The following is a 15,142-nucleotide window of genomic DNA, read 5'->3' as shown; positions in this document are numbered from 1 at the left end:
AGATCCGCTCTACATATACATACACACTCATATCTGCGAATTAAAACACTTAATTGGGAATCTTATGGAATACACTAGGCGAAGATACACAAAGCAGAAGAAGTGCGAAGAATTCAAAGAACATTCAGAGGTATTTCAATTTTCGTTCGAATTTCTTTCATTTAACTTAAATTCAATGTTTGTTTCATTTCTAAATGCAGTGAGTACGAGTATATTTAGTACAGCACTTGCTTAAACTGACTTACCAGGCGGCACCTAGAACGAGCTAAAAAGTTAAATTCCTTAGCGTAGTACTCCATGACTATGGGTCCTACTGTTTGGACCGTACTACATAGCTTCTTTTTGATTAGAAAGCATTTCTTTAGCTTCCTCAGTATTGGATTGGGTCCCCAAAACTTTGTAAGTAAACAAGTCATGGATGCACAGCCTATTTCTAAATCATATCGTTTCCATAACAGCAATATTATTTGACTCAGTCGGTCTAAACCTATCATCAGTGGAAAAAATAGTGATTAAGACAAGCCATCTAAATCGTAAGTACCACTGCACATATTTCGATCCTCTCCAGTTTTAGGAATGTTGTGGATGTCTTTTTGTCCACAGTTGGCCAAATATATATTTTAAGAATACTAAAAAATGAAAATAAAACTACAACATCGCCATATGTTTGAATTGTAGAAATTAAAATTGAGCATCTTGAGGCCCCTTTACGTACTCTAACTCCTAAAAACCTTATTCTTAAATGTTGGATTATTGTTAATATTTTACGATTTCAGGAAAGCATTACTTTCTTCAACTTAGAACGATTTAGAAACACTCAATTGTGATGCATTTATATTATTGAAGACTTTTTATAATGTCCACATATACACTCGTTTGTTATTTCTTTGAGTTTCTGAACAGTTGCTGAAATCATTCATTCGTGATTCACAAATGCATTTACTTATTCATTTTATTGGTTGTTCAATTCGAAAATTGTATCTATTCGAAAAACTTGCCATTGCAACATACCCGTAGCTCCGGCAATTTATTTCCACATAGTACATTTTAGCAGCGAAGTTATGTTGTTTCAAAGGCAAGTTTGTTTCTGCAGAAATATCATATATTTGTAGCGCATGTTTCCATATAGGGCTTAGGATGGACTCGTAAATTGTCTCTTTACCTAACAAGAATAGTCTGTTTCCATGCTATCTTTCCAGCCATCTTTGTCAGAACTGTCCGCTGGATTATGGTTGTGTGCTTCCTGAAGGTCAGTGTCCTGTTTAGCACGTTATTGTGGGGTTTACTATTTTCGAATGAGTTAAAAAACCATGGCTTATTTTTAGTTGATGAGAAAAAAATGTCCTTTAAATTTATTTTAAAATATAAATCATATCTTTTTTTTGGGTATTTTTGTTCGAATTCAAAAATAAAAATAATTCATTATTTTTATTCAAAAATTAAATCAATTGAATCAAATTCTTAAAAAATTTTTTTTTTAAATATTCAAATAATACATTTTCTTGTTTGGGAAACTTATTGCAGCTGTTCTTTTAAAACCTTGTCCTTTTTTTTTAACAGAAGACAGCTTTCCTATGTTTTTGATGGTAAACAAATGTTTCGTTCTTTTAGTTGCGAGTATTTAATTGTAGAAGTAAATTGAATCTTCTTGTGTTTGTAGTCACATTATATTGCTCTCGGGAGTAAATAAAAAATTTCCCTTAAGGAGGAAATAATAATTTCATTTCTTTTTAAAAATTCATAAATTTTCATTCATAATTTTCATAAAATCGTAAATTTATTTAGATGTTCTTCTGTAAGGAGTCAAAAAAGTGGAGTAACAAGTAAATTTATAGTATAAATGAAAATTCCCTTTTGAAGTTAATAACAAATTTCCTTATGGGAGTAAGGATTTGTAGATGACTGAAACCTTTTTAGTATGAAACCAATAAACATATTTGAAATGCTTTTGGCAACAATCTGGTGATTTATATTCGCCGAACATTTTACTTCGAGCTCCTTTCCGACGATACAATTTTGGTTTTGAATTGCCATCCCGCTGCCGCCCAATAAATAAAACAACAGTTTTGGCCAAAATTTAAGTTGAAATACCAAAAAAAAATTTATTCTCTTTTCGTTGAGTATCAGAAATGAGTTTATTAGCGATTTTGATGAGACCTGACAAATATGGAAACATTACTTTTTTTTACATAGGAGACCAAAACATTAGTGTAGAAAGTTCTGCTAGCGTCTGGGCATACAATGCAGTTATTCTTTAGGTTTATTCTTTGTAATTTCTTTTGATAATGTCCTTTAATTGAAATCCTTTAGTGTGTGTTGTTGGTGGTGGCTCTACAGTGTGTATACGCGTACGGGTCGTATATATATTGAGTTTATCATAATTCGGTTATCGGCATAAACATTTACATACATCGAAGCACTATTTAACACGTATTTTTCAATGTGCAACATCTATTTTTTTCTTATTTGCACTTATTTTTCTGCAAGTGTGTCTTTTTTTTTTAAATATGGTAAGTATGTACTGCTTTATAGATAACTTTGAATGGGATTATCAGTAGACTACACGATTGTAACCAAAATTTCCAGCATATTCACCTTCACGTTCGTCCTTTTATGCTTCATGAAATAATATCTTTAAAATTGGAGTCGCAGTCGTGCCATATCGAGGCATTCCATGCGAAGCAGAGGTTATATAATTCGACTGCAGTCTAAATGTACTAAATGCCAATAGAAATATGATCGGATGAAAAGCATGATGTACATTTTTTTGCAGACTTCACAAAGCGTTTCTCAACACTGAAGTCCATCGAAACTTCTTGTAGACATCGCAAAGCGTTTCTCAATACTCAAATCTTTATATAAAAACATTCCGTTGGTTTGTTTCGGCATCAGCAAAAAATGAATTAGTGTGAACTGCATTAATAATATATATATATTTTTTTTAAATTAGTAAACAAATTATAGAAAAATGCAGCCCCCAAATGAGTGAAATGGGGGCCAAAGCTAAGGTGGAGAGCTTGTTGCATTCGGGAATAAAATAATTGAAATTGAAAGTAAACCACTGCTTAGTAATGCTGATAATTCAGGCTCATCTTTCAATTCATTGTCTCGCATTGGTGGCCTATTTTGGTTACAATCGAGCAGGGCTCTAGTTTGTCTCTCGGTGTTATACAAGTATGTTTTCGGGTGTTCGATAGTCCTGTAAACGAGCAGTTGCCGTGGACTTTGTGTTCGTTCGTATGCTTGCCTTCTCATTTTTATGTATTTCACATATACGCCATTGACTCGCTTTCTTGTCGGCCTGTTCTAATATATATAATAATAATAATAATCCAAAAACTGTGACTTTTCGAGTCCAACCATACTTCTGCCAAATGGTAAATGGAACTGAGAGAAATAAACTGTGTGTTCGACTCTCTGCCTGGTGTGTGTCTGTCGCTCAAAACTTTTGCCCATTGCTTGCGGTTCGCCTACGCTCGATTGTTTTGATAAAAATTAATTTTAAATTTTATAATTATGCCATATTTTTAGTTTAAATGCTATTTCAATTTCTCTTTTCGTAATACTAAGTAAAATTGAATCAAATTCCTCAGTGCTTGCAGTGCATATCGTACTTAGTTTGCATTTGTTATCGTTTTCAAATTGGGTTTTCCCTTTAGGCTTACGTCTATAAAAAGAAATACTCGTATTAATATTAATGCTATTTTGTAGTAATATCTGTATATCTTTATCTGTATATAATATATGTATATATATTGTTTTTAGTTATATAAGTATGTATATAGTATATGTGTAGGTTTCATAGTTTCGTGGATGCATAGCGCTAATTTTAAGTCCAGTTTCGTCAATTTTTGAAGATTAGTTTACAAATATCCCTCGCTTACTATTTACAATTTACAGTTAAGCAGTTTAGAACTCTTCGATAGAAATACTTTCAGACTTGCGTAAGATATTTATTTTTTTTTCTTTCTTTTTGTATTGTTTGTAGAGTACGACAACCAAAAGAAATAATACAGGAAGCGTTCTGTCGCTTTGTATTCGATGTACTCGTACATATGTATCCACAGAAGTGTACAGAGTGGCAAAGGGGTTGAAATGTGGGGGAATTTTGAAATAATTAGTTGTAAGAAAGTAAGAAAATTTATTTACAAACTCAAAAGTCTGTTTTTTCCAAAAGCATGTATTTGTTTGTTCGAATAGCAAAGAGGTTGAATTGTGGGTTGAAATGTGGGGAAAATGAGTGTTAAACTAAACTAGAGTTGTTCATAAAAATCAATAATAATGATGGGGAAGAAAGTAAATGAATTTATTTACACACTCAAAAGTCTGTTTTTTCCAAAAGCATGCATACGTTTCGAAAACAAAATGTTTATTCTTTGCCATAAATAAATAAATTACAGTATCGTATATGATCTAGTATAGATGTATGTATGTATTCATATGTACCTATGTGTGTATACTCGTATAATATACTTCCAGCTAATCTCTAGTCGTAGTTTAATGCAATCCACTTATGTTGTTGTTGCTGCTGCTTCCTTTACAATTTTCATTTGCCTTACTTGCTAGGTTTTCATAAGACTTGCGTTTCATATTTTCCATTTTTGTTCAACAATTTGCACTTAAAAGACTTGAAAAAAATATATATATGTATATATCTATGTATTTCTATATATATTTATGTGTCTGTCTGTGTGTTTTGTGTGTGTGTGTGTGTGGGTATGTTGAGAGTTGAGTGTATGCTGTTCCCACTGGCAAACTATTTGCGCACAAATTTTGATTTCAGCACTTTATGATAAGCACTTTTCAGAGCTGGTTTGCTGATGTGCCTGAAGTTTGTGTGCAAATAATGTGCATGTTAAGTGTATGCAGACAAACTATTTGCGCACAAATTTCGATTTCAGCACTTTGCGAACTGATGTGTGTGAAAATAATTTGCTGTTCCCATTAGCAAACTATGTATTTGCGCACAAATTTCAATAACACTTCTCGATAAGCACTTTTCAGAGCTGGTTTGTTGAAGTGGCTGAAGTTTGTGTGCAAATAATTTGCCTGTTTGTCTGCTTTCTTGGGTTTGTGAATTCGAGTTCTCCTTTCATTGTTTTTACATGTATCTGTATGTGTGTATGGGTGTGCTTGTGTTTCTGTGTGGGTGTGTTTGTATGTACAGCTACAAAAAAGTCTAGGCATTTATGTTGTTTCAGTTTGTTGCTTTTGTTCATTCCTATCCGTTTCTACGATACAATATTTACACAAAATGCACAAAAATATTCCTCAGTTTGGCTTGGACCCGGTTGTTCTCCGAACAGGTGAAAGTAACAAACTTTTAACATACATATGTATATGCATAACACTAGAATCGCTCAGATTCTAGTCTCTATAAGGTTTACTCATTTCATTTCTCCACTGCATTTGCCTTGCATTTGCCTTGCTTTGCATTCGTTTTCTTTAGCATATATTCTAATTCTGGTTTGCATCCGCGCACTCCATATAGTATATAGTATATATATAGATATCTATATATTGGTACATATATAGCTTTCATGTTGCACAAACTACAATTTCAAGTTGCCAGCATAAGGGAGTGTGTATAGAGTGCGGAGGAGAAGTTTGCCTCGGTTTGGTCAGACAGGCAAACAGTTTGCACTCAAATGCATAATTTGAAAAGAGAATGCTGAATTTGCCAGCAAACTATTTGCGTGTCTGACAGCAGCTGCGGCGTTTTCAGCGATTTAGCAAATGTTAGGTTTTCACTTAGGGTTGTTTGTTTTTGTTTTTCTTTTTGTTTCGTCTTATGCCAAATTGTCTAGATTGTCATTTGCTATACATGTATAAATAGTATGTATCTATAGTATATAGAGTGTGGTATATTTTTTGTAGTTTTTAGTTTAGCTCTCCGATATCTCTTATTACGATTTCTTTGCCACAATTTGAAGCTACTTTTGACGTTCGACTTGGGGCAGTTTGCTGCGGCGCCGAAAAGTTGCCCCAAATCATTTTGTTTGGAAATCGTGTTATATACTATATAATCAAATGTGTGTTTGTATGTGTGTGTGTGTGTGTGTGTGTGTGTGTGTGTGTACATGTATGTGTGTGTCATGCAAGAATCCAAAACATAATTACCAATTTGCTTAACTGTATTGGAAAACGAAAAAACTTTGTGGTCTGCTATTCCCGCTGCTCAGCCCTCGCCTGTTCTCGATACGCCAGAGCCATTGACGTACAGACGTGAAGAGTTTATATATTTTTTTTGCGGGAAAGAAATTTGGGGGCGACAACAAAGTTTTCTGTTTCTCCATATGTAATACGTCTATAATATATAAATATGGTACTTAGCGGCTAATTATGCACTCTAGTGGATTACGCGTTGCTTTAGAAATAGGTGCAATGAGATTTCTTTGCTTCTAAGCAAACATTTTCGAAACGTAATTGACTTTAGCGCGGTTTTACAATTATTATCTTAAGATCTGTTCTAATCACACAAAAAAAAATTACAATTACATATAAGTATTGTTTAGTATATATTTTAAGTTTGATTAAATTTATATGCATATGTGTATAATCGTATATTTTAAGCTTAGTTTGTAATTCTGTTGTTCTGCTGTATTTGTTTTGTTGTTTTTGTTGTTGTTGTTGTGTTTCAAAGTCGATAGATAGTCTTTAGTATTGTTTTTGGTGCTTTTCGTTTGGGCAGAGGGGGTGGGGCGAAAAGTGCTGACAAGTTAGTGCCATGTTTGAAGCCATTTCGTTGCACAGTGCTGCCAACTGGACTTCTACTCGTATGTGTAGAGTTCTGTTTCATGCCATTTCGTTTCATGGCTGCAGCTAGTATATAGAAACAACGTATGAAACGACTGATTTACTATAAATATATACCCACAATGTGGTTAGTTTGAGGTTAAGTCGGGGCTGCTCATTGCAGTTGAAACTCGTTAGGTTCGGGCGGTCTCAGTAGGAAGGGTTAATATCATAATTATGTGTGTGTGTGTGTGGGTGTGTGTGTGTGAATATTGAATATTGTATGGGCTTTACTTGGCCATAGTTTCGTTACGTTCTCTTAAAGCTAACTGTATTCAAAAAAAAAAAAAAAAAAAAAAAAAAAACCAACAACGAGTGATTATTATTATGGATATTTGGATATCAAATATATAGCTGCGTGATAATATAGCTCTGTATTCTCAATTATTTACATACTTTCTAGCTCAGCTCAGAGATAATATCAATTGTAAGTTCCGTGGGGTGCCACGCTAGTTAGTTAGTTTGTTTGCTTCCTTGCCTTTAGTTAGTAGTAGTAGTTGGTAGTAATTAATAGTGTTTGATAATTCAATTAAATTTAGATATCACAATATAATTATTTTGTTTACAATTTCAATTTTGTTTGCCGAAAAAAAGTCAAAAAAGTCGAAAATGTCATAAACTTCAAAACGAATTCCATTTATTTCTTCTAACCTCAAAGTGTGTGTGTGTGTGTGTGTGTGAAGGGGGAAAATTGCATTTGATTAATTGTTGTACTGCATATTTTATTTTTGCATTATTTGCGTTTAATAAAATTTTAAATAAATTGCTTCTTCAGCTTTCAGGAGCTGTGCTGCAAATTGTTGTTTTGTTGTGAGATTTCTCGTTTCTGTTGCTTAAGCTAAGGGTAAATAATTTGAAATATTTCATATATTCACGACACTAATAATATATATATTTGAGTGATAAAAAAAATATGTAGCTTTCACTTCCTACCTCCTCTACCTGACTTGACTTGACCTGCTGCGGTTTCTACTATTATTTAGTTTTACTTGACTATCGTTTTCAGCACTTTCTGCACACACTCTGCACATACTCTTCCTTCGATCTCTCATCGCTTCGCTTCGCTTCGTATCGCATCGTCTCGCTTCCCGTCTCATATTCTTGTATGGGGTTTATTCATTTATTTATTTGTTTGTTTTCGTTTAGTTAGTTAGTTTGCACTTAAAACTAGTGTAGGGCGGTTTTGCTTTGGGCTGACGTGCTGCCTTCTAATTTCTGGTTTGCACCTCCAAATGCATGAAACGCTCTTGACCTTTGGTTGAGATTTGTTTCAATCAGTTTCGTTTACAATTATATAGTATTTGGAATGTATGGTAAATATTTATATATTTTTTGATTCAATTTCCATTGGAGAGCAGCGAGAAAAGAAATCGGACATTAATAATTCATTCTTTCTTCTGCTTGCAAATAACTCTACTGGGGTGTGGGTGTGTGGTTTAATTTTTTTTCTTTTTTTTTTTTGCCTTGGAGATGTTTTCTTTAGCTTTTTACATGGGTGTTCGTGGGGGTGGCGGTGGCGGTGGCGATGAGTTTGTTGTGATGTCCACGGCCCAGCCGCCTTGTTGCTTACTTTCCAAATAGGTTGCGATCTCGTTGGCGTTCTTGTTGAATGCCACCATCATGGCGGTGTTGCCGCACACATCCCGAGCCTGAAGATTGGCGCCAGCAGCCACCAACATGACGCAAATATCGCGGCGATTCTGCTCCGCAGCAATGTGCAAAGCCGTCTGGCCACTAGACGCGAGAGAGAGAGAGAGAGAGAGACAGAGAGGGAAAGAGAGGGGAAAGAGAGAGGGAAAAGAACATTAGTATTAATTGTTTCAGAAGAGTGAATGAGAATATCCTTTCTCTTTATACTATTTGGCTCGATTTGCTATTTGGACTTATGAATAATTATCAAAGCGCGCTCAGACAGACAAATAATTTGCACGCAAATTGTTTAAATACCTTGTACATAAAATACATTTTTATACCCTGTACCCGTAGGGTAAAAAGGGTATATTAGGTTTGTGCAAAGTATGTAACATACAGAAGGAAGCATCTCCGACCCCATAAAGTATATATATTCTTGATCAGCATGACGAGAGAAATCGATCTAGACATGTCCGTCCGTCTGTCCGTCCGTCTGTCCGTCCGTCTGTCCGTCCGTCTGTCCGTCCGTCTGGATGAACGCAAGGATCTCGGAAACTATAAAAGCTAGAATAACCAAAGTTGGCATCCAGATTCTCCTAGGTCCGAGTAAGGACGAGTTTATTTTTTTTTTTTTAATTTCCCCCCCCTTCCCCCGCTACAGAATTTCGTCAATAGCGTCCACATTTCAAATGCTACCTAAACCAAACTTTGCACACATAATTTCTATACAATTATCTACTGTTGTTTATTTAATTTTATCAAATTCGGTCAATTCTAAGAAAAGTTATTAGCAAAACAAATTCTCACCAGTACAACCCCCCCAAACTGCAGCAACAAGTTCGCTCTTCTTCTTCCTCTTCATGCTGCTGCTATGGGCGCATATAACTCAGTGACGGAAGTTTACCTGGGTACAGGGTATTACACTGTCGGGCTTGCTCGACTGTAGCGTTCTCTCTTGTTATTATTAATCCTAAACATGGGTTTCTGGAGGAGTTTGTGTGCAAATTCTTTGCCTGTTTGACTAAAGCTTTAAACTAAGTTCAAAATTTTCATTTATGTATCATCTTTAAAGCTTTAATATTCCATTTCCATATGAAGGCTATCTGCTAAAGCTATTCTAATTCTTAAAAATATATGTTTCTGCCTTTCTTCAATCAGATTATAACAAAATCTCTTTTCATTTGATTTCCATATAAAGGCTCTGATAACTAATATGGCTATGGTCAGACAGACAAATAATTTGACGCATGGTTATTACATTCGTCCTTCATGTTAAATAAAGAAATTTACCCAAGTATGGGTTTCTGCTATAAAAAATTCTTGTTCTGACCGCAGGACAATTTTTCTCAAGCAAATTATAATCAAACCTCTTGTTGAATAGAAGGAGTTTGTGTGTATGTCTGACCTTAGACTAAACTTAGTTTCAATGTAATCTGAATCAGATTATATTTAAAAGAAAAATATTAAGAGCGTTTGTCTAAGAAATATATTGACTTTTCCTTACCCCTCTTTGTCTGGCATATTGATGACGCGACGTGTGGCACACGAGATGATGTATTTGACGATGTCCTTATGATTATATTTGCAAGCGAAATGCAGTGCCGTCTGTCCGTTCTTGTTCACTGATTGTAATGAGTATCCTTGTTCATGTAGAGCACGTAACTGGAAGAGTGAAATGGCAGATAACCAATTATTGCTTGCCGAATTGTAAGGGTGTTAACTATCTGGACTATCTGGCCGGGGAATATTACAGCCTAATAAGGCTTACTCTAATCATAAATACATACACTAAAGTATGCATGTACATATGTATGTATGTGCTATATATATCTACATAGGTATCTAAAGATAAACTACCATATTTAGATCGCCGCTCTGGGCCGCTAGTAGTATGGCATCGGAAGTTTGCTCCAGTATAGGGCTGTTGTTTTGTATTGTTGGATTTATTTATTGCATATGTTCATATTTTTGAGTCGGTGTGTGTGTGTGTGTGTGCATTCATGTTCGAGATGTTCGTATGTGTGGGTGTGTGCATAGAAAGTAGAAAAAAATGAAAAGAAAACGTTAAAGCATCAGTTGAGAATTTGTACATATAAATCGAGTCTTTGATACAACATAGAAGGAGAGTAGAGAGAGAGAGAGGGTTGTTGGCATGGAATACGATTGGAGAGACACATTCACAAATGGGAGTCGGGTCTTCGATGTAGAGAGCGAGCGAGATAGCGAGAAAGTGGGGGGTGGGGGGAGAGAGAGAGAGAGAGAGAGGGAGAGAGGAGTATACACAGAGTACCTGAATCCATAACCAAAAACATCTTCGTTGAAACTGAATAAACGATCTTTGTTGCTGCATGCATTGAACAACAAACGATTAACGGAAAATAAAGTAAGAAAGGAAAAAACAGAAAGCAGAAAGAGCGTGAGAGTGAGAGCGAGTGAGTTAAGTTTAGAGAGTAAGATGATGAGTGAGTGAGTAAAAAAAACAGAGAGAGAGAGAGGGGGAGTCAGCAAAAAAGCAAAAAAGTGAAGCCATATTGAATTTTTGAATATCAAGGAAGCGTGAGAAGCATTTCAGCCAATTGGTAGAGAAGGGAAGAGTGAAGACGAGAGGAAACGACAGAAGGCCGGCCGCACTGCAGATGTGCAATGGAGGCAAATATTTTGGAACCTTTTTTTTCCATATAAATCGCATATCGCAACAGATTAAAATAAAAAGAATAAAAAATATATTAAATATATATTAAATATTAAAAAAATTAAATAAAACCAAAAATAAAATTAAATAGGGAATTATTATGAATGAAGAATAATACGGTTTTTAACATAATAAATAATAATAAAAAAAATATATATATATATATATATATAAAAAATAAATAGAAAATTATTATGAATAAATAAATTTTCTAACATCATAAATAAATACAAAAAAATAAAAATGATGAGTAAATAATTATTAATTTTCCAACACTGGTGTGTGACGGTGGGAGAGCTTATTTAAAGAACTTGCTGTGCTGGCTTCAATGGCTGCAGAGTTCGGGGCGCACAAATGTATGCTGCACTTTTTGTGCGCAAAAAAAATTGTTGCTTCGCATGAGGGTTAATAGTTATGGATGGGTTCGATTTTCGATTCGATTTGATTTGATTTGATTGACAAATGGATACATGAACGAGCTTTTTTGAAAATCGAGATTTGATGGCTTTAGCTTTTTACCTCTTCCACTTCATCACTTTAATGGGCTTCGAGCCGATTTGCAAATCATCATCTTTGGTTGTGAAATTTCGTGTGTGTGTGTGTGTAAGTGTGTGAGTGTGTGTTTAAGTGTGTGAGTGTGTGCGTGGTTGTGTGAAAAGAAATTTACAATAAATGTTAGTACGTCGTGTACAACAGATTTCGGCAATAAACAACTGGAAAAACTAAATAGAACAAGTTATAAGAAATACAAAAAGAAGAAGAAGAACAACAAGAATTATAAAAACTACGGACGTTGTGGAAATTGAAACCTACCCGTCACTAAAACTTGACATACTTATACATATATATACATATATAGTTTGTGGGTTGGTTGGTTGTCTGATTGATTGGTTGGTTCTTTGGTTGTTTGGTTGGTTGGTTGGGTGGGAATTTAGTTTTGTCATTTGTGAACGGAATACGGTTTAGTCTTTGCTGTTAACTGTTGTGATGTTAATGTAAGCTGGATTATATACCAAATAGAAATATTTAATGCACTACTTACATGCGGACGTGGCAAGGACTAAGCTGTATTCGGTTACGGTTACGGTTTGGCTTGTGGTCTCAATATGAGACGCGATTGTTTATAAATTATAATATAAATCAGTTGCCTATTATGCATGTGTTTGTGTAAGTGTGTATGTGTGTGTGTGTGTGTGTGTTAGTAACTATATAGGCATGCATCAAAAAACAAACACAAGAGTTATACAAAGAGAGAGAGAGAGAGATTGAGAGAGAGAAACAAAAGCACAACACCGGCCCCCGGCCACCGTTAAAGACCCGAGACTTAAAGCTGACGCCTTAAAGCTCGATCCGCTTTTTACGGAAGTGGAGGTGACAGAACATGCGCCTATCTAGATACGGCAATTGTTGCGCCACTTGCTGCTGATAAATGTGCAGCTGCTGCTGCAACGGCAGCGGCTCTGTGGCCCTCTTTTGGGTCAATCGCATTCGCCATCTAGCAAGCATACCCGTGCTGCCGGTGCCGCGGCCGGACTGGTCCAGCTGGCGGCGCTCGTTCTGCGCCTGTCGCTGCGAGAAGGCGGCAAAGGAGCGCTCCTGATCCGGTGTTTGTGGCATTGTTGCCGCCTCATGATCCAATATGTATAGCTCATCGATCGCAATGTCGCAGATATAATGCAAATGCTCTTGGGCCCGATCGATGCGGAAATAATGCTCAGCAGTGCAGGCTGTAAAGAATACCAATTCATAATCACATTATTCATCTGAGCAGCAACTATTTCTGAAGACAATACCAAAATTCTATCAAAGTATCCACCATTGAAAATATGAATAAACCCTAAATACAAAAATTATAGACTTCCATATTGGACTCAAGAGTCAAACCATAGATTAGCAAGCGTTGTGCGTGGATTCCCAATATCTTATAATGTCTGACAGCTTGCGTAACCCTCTTTCGGTCCACTTATATTTTCTTCCACGTTCTTTTTACTTACTTTAAGCCTTGATTAGTTTAGTTCTTAAAAGAACCCAGTTCAGTTATTTGATCAAGTCTAAGGACAAGTCTGAGGTCACAACTAACTATACTTCAGTTTAACGGCAAAATAATTAAATTTGGTTAAGGTACCGTAATAAAGAATACATTTTTAGTACTAAGAGTGATTTCTGCGTCGATCATTCCCATGTCGGCTATATGATATAGTTCATCGATTGTAATCAATGTTTGGACTTTGCGGAGACACTATAAAAGACTTTTGAATACCAGTTAGGGCGACCATTCGTAATAAACAAATAAGATAACTAAGAATCCATCTTAGTACCAATAGTTTATTTGGTAGCTATGCGATATAGTGCACTAATGTTCCTGAAACTTTAGAATATTATGAAGCATTAAACAAAATGAGAAATTAATGAATTTCAAATTTTTATTTATGCTCTAAGGTTTAATTCTTGAAGTTCATACAGTCGAACAGGGGGCTGAATGTTTGACTATTGTAATTGTTCAAGCTGCTCACCGACTAATTGCCTAATTAAGTAAAACTAGTAAATGCATTCAAAAGATTTGAACTAGATTCATATTATGATTCATTTGCTCAATTAAACTTTGATTAATTTCGTCATAACATGAAAACTTGGAGATGAGTGTTTCGAGTTACATATTTTGTAATTGTTCAAGCTGCTCACTGACTAATTACCTATTGAATCCATTGAAAAGATTTGAACTAGATTCATATTATGATTCATTTGCTCGATGAAGCTTTGATTAAGTTCGTCTTAACATGGAATCTGCGAAGCCTCCTTCTGCCCGTTACATCCAAAGCTTTGCAGATGAGTGTTTCGAGTTATATATTTTGTATGTCTATTGTAATTCCTTAAACTGCTCATTGACCAATTGCCTAATTAAGTTAGCTACTGAATCCATTCAAAAGATTTGAACTAGATTCATATTATGATTCATTTGCTCGATTACGAATGAAAGACGAGTGCTACGACTTATTTACGGTGCAGTACTTACAGTCTATGAAACACCAATCCTGCGAGACCTTCGGATAGGATATGGACTCCTCGAACTTAGTATTGAGTAGGTTGCGCACGTGCTCCAAATCGCACTGAGATTCGAGTTCAATGTTGCCCAGCTTGTTGGCCAGCTTGCGCAGCATGTCCTTGTCATAATGGTATTGTTCATATTGTTGCATGGTTACCCGCAGTATATTCAATTGCATTTTCTCCAGCGGATTTACTCTGAGAGAGGGAGGGAGGGAGGGAGAGAGAGAGAGAGATAGAGAGAGTATATGAGTGAGTGAGGGAATGCAGTTTTGAGTGGCAGGACACGCATTCGTTGCGCTTCACACGCACGTTCGCGTGTTCCTCACCATAAAAATATATGCGAGGCGCCAAAGAAATGCAATCTCATAATGTGGGAATGGCTGTCTGGTAATGTGGATGTAAATGGGAATGGGAATGGGAATGGGTGTGTGTGTGTGTGTGTGGTTCCGAACAATAAAATACAAATTACGCCACTTGGCTGGCTAGCAATTGAGGACAGTCCAGAGAGAGAAAGGGAGAGGGAGAGTCTAGAGACCTGAGTGCGTTCTGATTTAGACGCGAATATGTGTTTTGTTGTTGTATGCAAATGGTGATTTAATCACTGCTGGCTGTGATTTTTACAAATCCAAAAGAAAGGCTACCCTAATCTACAATTTCACGAAATAAAACAATTATTGTGCAGCCAAGAAAAAGCTCCAAAAATTAAAGCTAATGATTTTTAATTTTACAAATAAACTTAATCCAACTATTTGTGAATTAAATGATATACTGACTTGGAAATATATTGTTAGGGAATGTTATTGGGAAGATAGCTCTAGCTCCGGGAAAAGTAATTAAGATTCCCCATTATTTGATGAGTTGGAAACGAAAGGCAGGTCTACACGTTTATTAGTATATAGTATTTGTTTTATCTATCTTGTAACTGTGACTAAGTCTGTGCGTATTAAATTTCAGACAATAACGATGATTCCGACAATA

General features: G+C 35.5%; 1 protein-coding gene across 1 annotated transcript in view; it reads right to left on the bottom strand.

Moving 5' to 3' along the window:
- Positions 1–3,692: 3,692 nt before the first annotated feature.
- Positions 3,693–15,142, bottom strand: part of LOC115633419 (eye-specific diacylglycerol kinase) — a 51,353-nt gene continuing 39,903 nt past the window's right edge. The window contains 8 exon segments of the mRNA XM_030530878.1: positions 3,693–8,047; positions 8,366–8,529; positions 9,932–10,089; positions 10,285–10,348; positions 10,718–10,771; positions 11,639–11,690; positions 12,628–12,846; positions 14,133–14,359. Coding sequence (XP_030386738.1) covers positions 8,004–8,047; positions 8,366–8,529; positions 9,932–10,089; positions 10,285–10,348; positions 10,718–10,771; positions 11,639–11,690; positions 12,628–12,846; positions 14,133–14,359 — 982 coding nt within the window. The 3' untranslated portion in view covers positions 3,693–8,003.

The sequence above is a fragment of the Scaptodrosophila lebanonensis genome, unplaced genomic scaffold (genome assembly GCF_003285725.1).
Source record: "Scaptodrosophila lebanonensis strain 11010-0011.00,11010-0021.00 unplaced genomic scaffold, SlebRS2 tig00001418-arrow-arrow-pilon, whole genome shotgun sequence".
In the NCBI taxonomy this organism is placed as follows: Eukaryota; Metazoa; Arthropoda; class Insecta; order Diptera; family Drosophilidae; genus Scaptodrosophila; species Scaptodrosophila lebanonensis.
The sequence above is the reverse complement of the archived record's forward strand: the minus strand, read 5'-3'. Positions and strand labels throughout refer to the sequence as shown.